Source organism: Rhipicephalus sanguineus, chromosome 5 (assembly GCF_013339695.2).
Source record: "Rhipicephalus sanguineus isolate Rsan-2018 chromosome 5, BIME_Rsan_1.4, whole genome shotgun sequence".
Classification (NCBI taxonomy): domain Eukaryota; kingdom Metazoa; phylum Arthropoda; class Arachnida; order Ixodida; family Ixodidae; genus Rhipicephalus; species Rhipicephalus sanguineus.
Window position 1 is genome coordinate 32,840,180 of NC_051180.1, and position 9,220 is coordinate 32,849,399.

The 9,220-nt window shown below is 44.0% G+C and overlaps 1 protein-coding gene across 1 annotated transcript in view; it reads right to left on the reverse strand.

Moving 5' to 3' along the window:
- The window catches only part of LOC119394605 (sodium-coupled monocarboxylate transporter 2), a 35,101-nt gene extending 26,388 nt beyond the window's left edge, over window positions 1-8,713 (reverse strand). The window contains 7 exon segments of the mRNA XM_049415913.1: window positions 738-818; window positions 1,942-2,009; window positions 3,088-3,139; window positions 3,219-3,269; window positions 5,474-5,721; window positions 6,731-6,755; window positions 8,424-8,713. Coding sequence (XP_049271870.1) covers window positions 738-818; window positions 1,942-2,009; window positions 3,088-3,139; window positions 3,219-3,269; window positions 5,474-5,721; window positions 6,731-6,755; window positions 8,424-8,570 — 672 coding nt within the window. The 5' untranslated portion in view covers window positions 8,571-8,713.
- Between the last annotated feature and the right edge of the window lie 507 nt (window positions 8,714-9,220).

Genomic DNA, 9,220 nt, shown 5'->3' on the forward strand with positions numbered 1-9,220 from the left:
TAAGTTAATTAGCGTTTTAATTGGTAGGGACAGGCGGTCGGGTCAAATGGAAAAATTGCAGCCCTTCCTGCGAAGAGCCTTCCAGAATGAGCTTCCAGAATGAGCGAGTGTCGTTGTACCAATCATCGATCGACTTCGTTTCGCGGTTGTACGGGTTTCTTTTGCGATTAGGCCACGTAGGGTGCACGTAAGTACGTCCGCAAATGCAGAAGAACTAACACCACTGCAATCGCCATTGTGAACAGTGACGTCGTCATCTGCTAGTTGCGCTCATCGGAGCTTCGGTTCCGGTTTCACAGTTGAATTTGGTTGAATTTCATTGTTCCGCAATATATACCAGAGGCCGATTTTTCAAAATCTCAAAGCGCCAATGGCCTCTTCGCAGGAAGGACACCAATTCTCCCATTTGACCCGACCGCCTGTCTCCACTAATTGATTTTTCTAATTACTGCCGTAATTGCTGTATTTAGTCATCTTAAGATGCCTGCCACCACAGAGAAAGTTGTTATGAAGCGAGCGAGCAAATATTCCATTTTTCCTATATTTGATGATTTTCGGACATATTTCTTGAAACACCATGTATAGGACACACTATTCTATTATTTGTAGCTTCTTGAAGCCGTCGTAGTTTCTTGCTTAAATTCTCCAGCGCATCGTAAAGCCCGTATTTTAAGCGTTTATATAACAGCACCACGCTAAAGAGAGAAAACGAAGCGGGGCAGGGGGGGCGGTAATACCTGAATGAGGACGATCAGCAGTCCGAAAATCATCAACAGCATCTGCACGACGTCAGTCCAAACGACAGCTTTGATGCCTCCCTGCGAAGAGGTGTTTTTTGACACCTTTCAGAGGTTTACTTATTATGTACTCATGAGTGCATAATAAACAGCACTAATTACATTTAGCACCAGCTATATTGACATACAGCAACAACAATACGAATGCGGAGTTCCCGGAAGACAAATCTCACATGCATTTCATATCGGCTGCACCACAATGTAGGTGTCTATTTAAAGGAATCATGCAGAATCTGTTGTGGGGAAGGGAAGTAAGGATGTACCCTAGCACTAAGTGAACGTGCCATTATTTGCTCTGTATTTGTGGCACCTCCTGAACATTAAACGGGCAACTGACATCAAGAGACAAGGCCAACAGTGCCCTGAAGATCTTGCATCTCCTACGTTACATTAATTTCAGGTACTCTAGTGTGGCCTCCGTTTGCCAGTATTTTATATAACTTCACATGTGAACAACCCTACCGCATTATAAAGTATTCTTATTTGTGTGATGAAACGCCTGCTAAAGCGCATTTGTCCTTGTGAAACCGTTATGAGACACTTAGTCTTTGAAGCGCCACAAGAACTTCGTGAGACGGATGAACAGCTTCACCTGGTAGCGCGGACAGCACCGCTACAAGCGTCCGTATAACCCACACGTGTAAATATGTTATAGAAAGTACTGAGAAGCAATATCGCCCATAAGAGCCTGAAATAGAAGTATCACGGGGCCGAGATCCCAAAGTATTTAGTTGTTGGAGTTGCTTGGCATTGGCCAGTTGCCTACGCTAATACAAATGGTGTATCTTGCATTGTGATTCGGTCGTACCTGCTCTTGCGAACAACTTTAGCGTGTGTGAGTGCGTGTTTAAAAACCCAGTTCACAAGCTTTTTGTTCGTAGGTCACCTTTGCCATAACTGGCTACCTTGGCTAGTCTTACACATGTCAAACTGGAGAAGTGGTTGACTACTGCAATAACAAACAATATTCCATATAAGGGCTTTTTGATAATTGATAATTGCATAGACGGTGCCTTGGGGATTATAACGATAATCATGTGCGCTGCCCTGGTGCCACTAGACAGATGTATAAACATTCCCGCGTAAACTGTCAGCGGCCGCTAGTACTGAAAAAACTATGCGCTCAGCATGTGGAAATAGTCACTATTGCCGTGTAGAAGGCGCAAACGCTTCCGTTCAGCACGATGGAAAGCCACACTGCAAGACCTGTCACTGCATCGAACAGTTGTCATAGGGAAGATAGTCAGTGTTTTAATTACACGCTAGTTCCCCGTGTGCGCTTACAGAAAAGCAGGACCTTCAGTTCTAAGGCGAAACTTTATTGGCCACTTTGCCCGGTTTTTGCGCTTTGTGCTCCGCAATAGCGAGAGCAGGTATAACATTTAAGTCATGTACTCGTAATGTTGCTTTGTTTGACTGAGTCACACGGCTGTTCCGGCCTCCGTGATAGGCTCAGAACGCGAAGCATGTGCTTTCTACACTACACGACTCTGAACAGCGTTGTTTTCGTTGATGATTTGAGCCTCAGTAACGCTGTGACCGGGATCGACGCGGCCTTGTGTAGTGGTACACTAGTCCCTCTGGGAGTTAGCTAGAGCTGATGCTTTTGGCATAGGTGAGGACGAAACCATTAGCGACACGGCAGGAGGCCTTATCGTGATTATTTTAATTTTAATTTGTATTTCATTTTCATTTTATTTTAATTTGCATATTCATTTTCATGAGGACTTTTGAAGCTTGTGTCTTCAATAAAAAAGGAAAGGTGGTATAGAGGATGGATATGTCACGCCGAACTTTCCGCCAGTGGTTTCGTTCAGCAGTGCGTTGCGGGTTTAAGGGTCAGCATAAACACAACCACGCAGGCACACACACACCTACGCACGCACACAAACACAACATTAAAAACGCGTAAGTCCCATCTGAGAGCGAAAAAAAAAAGCCGCAATATGCTTCGAGTCGCAAACTACAAGGACGTGCAATGTAAGCCAGTTTGTCTCTATTCATTATCTAAGCTATAGACACGTTGCAGGAAATCAAATCGATTTTTAAAACGATCATTGTATTAATCCTCTGTATGAAGTGGCAACTACTACCTTTCTCCCCTTTTTGTTCCTTTGCACGAGTACTGTTGTCGGCTTGATCGTGCACTTGAGACATAATATGTGTTATTTATTGCCGCCAAAGCTTTCACTTGTTTATACTACTACCCATGAACCCATGAACTACTACCCATGACCCATGAACTACAGTGGCACGAACATGATGTGTCTGTCACAGAAAAGGTACTCACCCGAGCCAAGCGCAAGTGACGGGCCGTAAAGCACTGCTCCCATGTAGAAACACTGAAATTGACAAATGTCGCTTATGTTAGAGGACGTACAGATTTTACTAAACCTTGTTCGATGTTTAACCCTACGTTACCATTTCTATCACAGTCAAAGCGGAGATAATCTTCCTGATCGGCACAGAATTGAAATGCCATGCGCACAATAACAGCGTTACCCCGCATCACCACGATACCAACTTTACAGGAGCACGCCCAGCTTAACACAATTGCAGAGCTAATTTCGCAAAGGGAAAAAGCGCGTGAAATAAAAAAGGAACTTGTTCCGGTTGTTGCTGCGCTGCATGCCCACTTTCAACGCGGGTCTCCCATTGACCATCAGTCCGATACAATGCCTCCCTGGGAATTCACCACCATCACATCTAATAAGACAACCAAGTTACGGCGCAGCGCTACATCAGGTATTATTGACGAACGATCTGTCATCGAAGCACCATGCGCTAACGTCTGCAAAGTCTATACAGATGCTGCCATCCTACAAGACGGCGGAAGGACATCATTCCTTAGTACCACGCATAATTTCACCAGTGGTCACCAGCGTTATCTATCTACGGAAGCCAGTCCTCTTGTAATGGAACTTCAAGCCATTCATGACGCAGTGCGGGATGTCACCTCTAAGCTGTCTACAATTCAGCAACTTGACGTATTCACCGATTCTTTAGCGGCTGTCCAGGAACTCAAGAAAGTTTACAAGGTGATGGAAATCTGCGAGGCGATACATAAGATGAACCGTAATACAGGCACTTGCATAAGGGTACACTGGATTCAAGGCCATGCTGCGAACCCTCACAATATTGCTGCTGACCAACAGGCACACTGCCCTCCTAATACAGACCTCCCATCTATTCCCCTTCCACCTCAACCCCTAAATACACTCCGTGCCCGTAAAAATGTTCTCCGGCAGGACACACGCGCTCTTATCCCACCGTGTGTCTGCTCTCTCCCCCTTCACCTTACTAGGGCGGAGGAAGTCGTGCTTAGGAGGCTTCGGGCAGGGGTGGCCCTTACACCAGCTGTTCTCTCAACATGGAACTGGTCGCATTTACCAGTTGGTGATACATGCCCGTACTCTTCTGTTCCGGTGATGCAAGCAGATGCATACCACCTTATATGGACATGCCAAGGATTACAGTCGGAACGCTCCCGTCATCTCCTGCAAGCTGATCTTCGCTACAGTGACACAAACAGTTATGACCGATGGATACATGACAACACATTCCATAAGACACTTCCTCACTTCATACACAACACCGGCCTAACGGCGCACATTTAACACAAATATACCCAACAAATATTATGCCTTAAGGGCAAGTATCTGTCGTAAAAAAAAGAAAAAAAAAAGAAAAAAAATCGCTTCTCGAGGTACTGCAAGAAAGAAAGGCAAGCACTAATGAATATACGCAATGTTCGCCATATAAACGCGACATGTCTGCAAGTTAGCAAATGACAAAACTGCTGCGTTGTGATCGCAATAGAGAGGAAAATTGATAACATGAAACTAGCTTATGTTCAACGAAAGCTGGAGGTGTCATCTCTGCTATATGAAAGAATTACTCATTTGAAATAAATGTTTGAAAGGAGTATTTACTTTGCTCCCAGGCTAACACATTGTTATTCATTATTTGCGCACACTGAAACCCTATGGCAGGGATAGAGAGGGAGTAATTGATACAGAAAATTGCACGAGCAAGATAAAGGCAAGCTATTAATTTGACCAGTTAACATCGGTAAGTGAACACAGGCAAACACGAGAGAAAATCACACCATCTCCCGCTAAAGGGGACCATGAAGCAGTGCGAAGCAGCGTTTCGGCATGTCGAGCCAACGTTTCAGAGGGGGAGTGGAGAAGGGGGAGGGGGAGTGGAGAGGGTTTACGCATGCGCAGTAAGGGTGGTCACGCCACACACCACGACCACCACCACTGGATTGAACTCCGCCATAAGATGCTTCGCATCTAAAAAGCCCAGTCAAGCGCATATTGGAAAAATAATCTAGTACGGCGACCAGGAGCTCGTTTAATGGCATGGGACAGTCTGCACATAAGGCATTCCAGAGTTTTATTGCAGAAAGAAGAAAGCCGTAACTGAACGTGTTAGTGAGTGAAAAAAAGGTAATATATTCAAAGCACCGGGCCTACGAGTACATTTTTTTATCAAACGCGGCACCAAGGAGTACGACTGCATGTGTAAGTGTGGCTTCTCTACAATATACGCACTTTTACTTTGCTGGTATTACATGAAACCTGTAAGATGTGAATATCAATGAACAAATAGGTACAAATATGTATGGTCAACTTATCTCTGGAGCAGTTGCCTTGGAGAGAGAAGCCTACCTGGTTCACACTGATCATGTCCATATCGTAGAAAACGGGCAAAAACACGTGGGCTGCAAGAACACTAGCTATGGCGACACCGACGACGATGACCATGTACTGGGAGCCATGGAGGAAGTTCTCCGCAGGCACACCCAACATGGCGATGGCTGACATGTTGCTGGCCGTCATGGACAATGTAACAGGAAACATGTGCGCAAGCAAGCATGGAAAATTAGTTTTTTTTGTCAAGTACAATTTGTGCAGCCCTTACCAAGCAACCATTTAACAAATATCAAACTGCGAGTCTTAACCTCATAAAAACTCACATGGTCCTTTATGCATTCCCCTAAGATGAATCGAAGGCGAAAGCCACCATCTCTTCCTTTTATTAATTATATGGACACTCGCGGCGGATTTTTGCTGTCGCCATTGCCGTCATGTCCCAGATATGTATATGTATATATATAAAAAAGGCACACAAAAATAAAGCAGAAGAAAAAATTCGGCAGATCCCACGCGTTGTGGTAATAGGTTTCATGCGAAGCAGCCAGCGAGTACTTCTATGGTGTACTTTATGGCTTTAAGCCAAGCGCGTTGCATGGTCGATCGACGTGTTGTTGTAAGTGTAGTAGCTATGTGCACATCATGGGCTTAGCAGGCACGTCAACAACACTGGCGTTTAAAAAGGGTAACTTATGGTGCGACGTAACGTCAGCCCTCAGGTTAGAGTGCATACGTCAGTATTATCGAAAGTGCACTTAATGGCGCAATCATGTGAATATCATACGTAACTTCCGATAATGTATTCCTCCGGGGTTGAGCAATGCTTCAATATAACTTGCTGAATCATAGGAATAAAAATGTGATGTTTATTAGACTGTCATAAGAGCGGCGACAGCACTGGAACCATAGACATTAATCTGACATGACGCCTCTATCGTAGGTGTACGTATGTAGTGTTTATTGATTTCTTGTAAAATTAGATTGCCAGAACCACAACAAAAATTGACGTTGCACCGACATCACGCCTGCATACGCAGTTTTTCCAAACCAGTTTTTAGACCTGGCGTGCCTCTGTTGTAGAATACCAGATTGCCACGCAAAATGCCTGTGTTCGATTCCTGCTGGGATTCTAATTTTTATTCTTTCCAATCGTCGGGTCAACACTGCCGATCTCAGTTTTTCTTAACGCTCTCTCATTTAAATTACCCATGTCTGTTCTCGCCGTTCCTGGGTAGATATAAACTGTCAATCGCCTGTGGTGTATACCCGTACACTGTGGCCCGTGGTAAACGGGTATCTGCCACACGTGTCAGGCGGAAAGGGTTTGACGATGTACGCGACAGGATTTTCACGTTATTCACGTCATGAACCGACAGTCATATTCGTCCCATCCTCTTACCTTCCCATGCCAATTTTGGTCCAAACCAAGTTAAGGAGGCGATCACGAGAGCACCCAGAAGTAGGCGGCTAGATAGATAGATAGATAGATAGATAGATAGATAGATAGATAGATAGATAGATAGATAGATAGATAGATAGATAGATAGATAGATAGATAGATAGATAGATAGATAGATAGATAGATAGATAGATAGATAGATAGATAGATAGATAGATAGATAGATAGATAGATAGATAGATAGATAGATAGATAGATAGATAGATAGATAGATAGATAGATAGATAGATAGATAGATAGAAACGTTCATAGAGCCAAAGGTTCGATAAGAAATGCTTCGCATTTGAAAGAGAAGAAAGAGACAAAAGATGCAAAAAGGCAAAGAAAGAAATAGACAGGGAGAGAGAAAGAGACAGAAAGAATAAGGAAGAAAGAGACAAAAGATAGAAAGAGCGAGAAAGAAAGAGAGAAAGAAATACAAAGAACCAGAGACAAAAAGAGATACAAAAACAAAGAGAAAGAGAAAAAGAGAAATAACGAGAGGAAGGAAAGAGAAACATGGAAGGCCGCCCAGCGCCAGTGTTGGTTCCGCCCTTGCGCCACTAGTGGAAGCTGCGCAATTTTTTTTTTTACTAAGCTAGAACACTAATACAAGGGGCTGTATTGAATGCCGAAACATATATACAATACGAGATTTTTTCTGTTAGACGAATACAAAAAGTAGCTATTATGTCGCTATATTGTACAGTATTCAGGGATTGAAATGCTAAATTTTAGGCCTAAGTAATGCCCGTAATTTCATTTCCAGCGTCTACAGTTTGGGTTATATCGGCGTAATTTTTTACTCTAACGCTTCCATAAGATTCAAACCTCTAGCGGCCAGATCTCCGGCGACATGACGCGGTTATCGCGAGCAATTTCTCATAGTCGTTATACTAAACACACACACACACACACACACACACACACACACACACACACACACACACACACACACACACACACACACACACACACACACACACACACACACACACACACACACACACACACACACACACACACACACACACACGCACACACACACACACACACACACGCACACACGCACACGCACACACACACGCACACACACACACACACACACACACACACACACACACACAAAAAGAAACATGGTCGCATACTCACGGATGGAATCATTACTGTTTACGTAATGCGCCCAAGCATGCATGGTGCTAAGCATCCAGATGTAGCTCCTGCGTTTGCACGATTTGTGTATTTTTCTTGGCAAATAATTTCGAAAGTTGCTTAAATTTTTTTTTTATGGGCTAGTTGGTGAGCCATGGTTTTCGAATAGGCAACGCGCAAAAGGGCAACGAATACGTACACATAAAAAGACGCAAACAGAAGTGTTTGCGTCTTTTTATGTGTACGTATTCGTTGCTCTTTTGTGCGCTGCCTATTCGAAAAAAAAAAATTTCGAAAGAAGCGATGACCTTGGCAGCTGGCCGTCGTGAAGTACCTATTACCCAGTTTTGTCACATTATTTTCTTTTTTCCTTACCTGTAGCTGCCTACTTCCCCCAAAGAAGTCCTTTTTATTGGTGCTGCGGCGGTCCTTCCAGGCAAAGTACACGCCTATTAACGACGAAACGCCCAGCACGGCCACAAGCACGCAGTAGTCGGCAGGGTTGAAATACCGGTTGGCCATGACGGAAACTCAACGCGCTGTCGAAGCACAGAAGCGCCGATCACAAGTGCCGCATTCTGCATGCGCTGCTGTCTAACCGCGTTGACAGGTTGTTCTTCCCTTTCCGTCCTCCCATCCGGTGGTCCGAAGTCACAGCACAGCAGCCGTTTCTATGGAGAACGAAAACAAGTGACAGCAAAGTTTCTGGCTGTTTCAATATTCGATAACGAAAGCCGCGCTTGGAAAGTTAGCGTAGATACCTTTTTTTTTGTCTACGCTGATAGCGTGCCGATCACGAATGTACTTTCAATTTTGAGAGTCACTGAAAGAAGTCTATGTAAGGTCATTCCACGCCAAATGCTCCAGTCATTATCGCGACAGTCTCAAGTGTATTGGCAAACAGTGAATTGTTAGAATATTTCGAAGAGAAAATATTTTTTGCCCACGTGGAACCTGTCGCGTTCCGCAAGGTCTCTAGTGAGTGATGTTTTTCAGAAAATTTATTATGAGAGTATTGTGTCTCGTTTCATTGCCAAATTTGGTTTACGTTATAAGCAAATGCATCGGTGTAACGTGTTAGAATCTCAATAATATTACTGCAGTATTTCTGTCATATACGCCTTCAGAAATTTTGCCAAAATTTTGCACGTGCCCCTCGTGTGGGTACACGG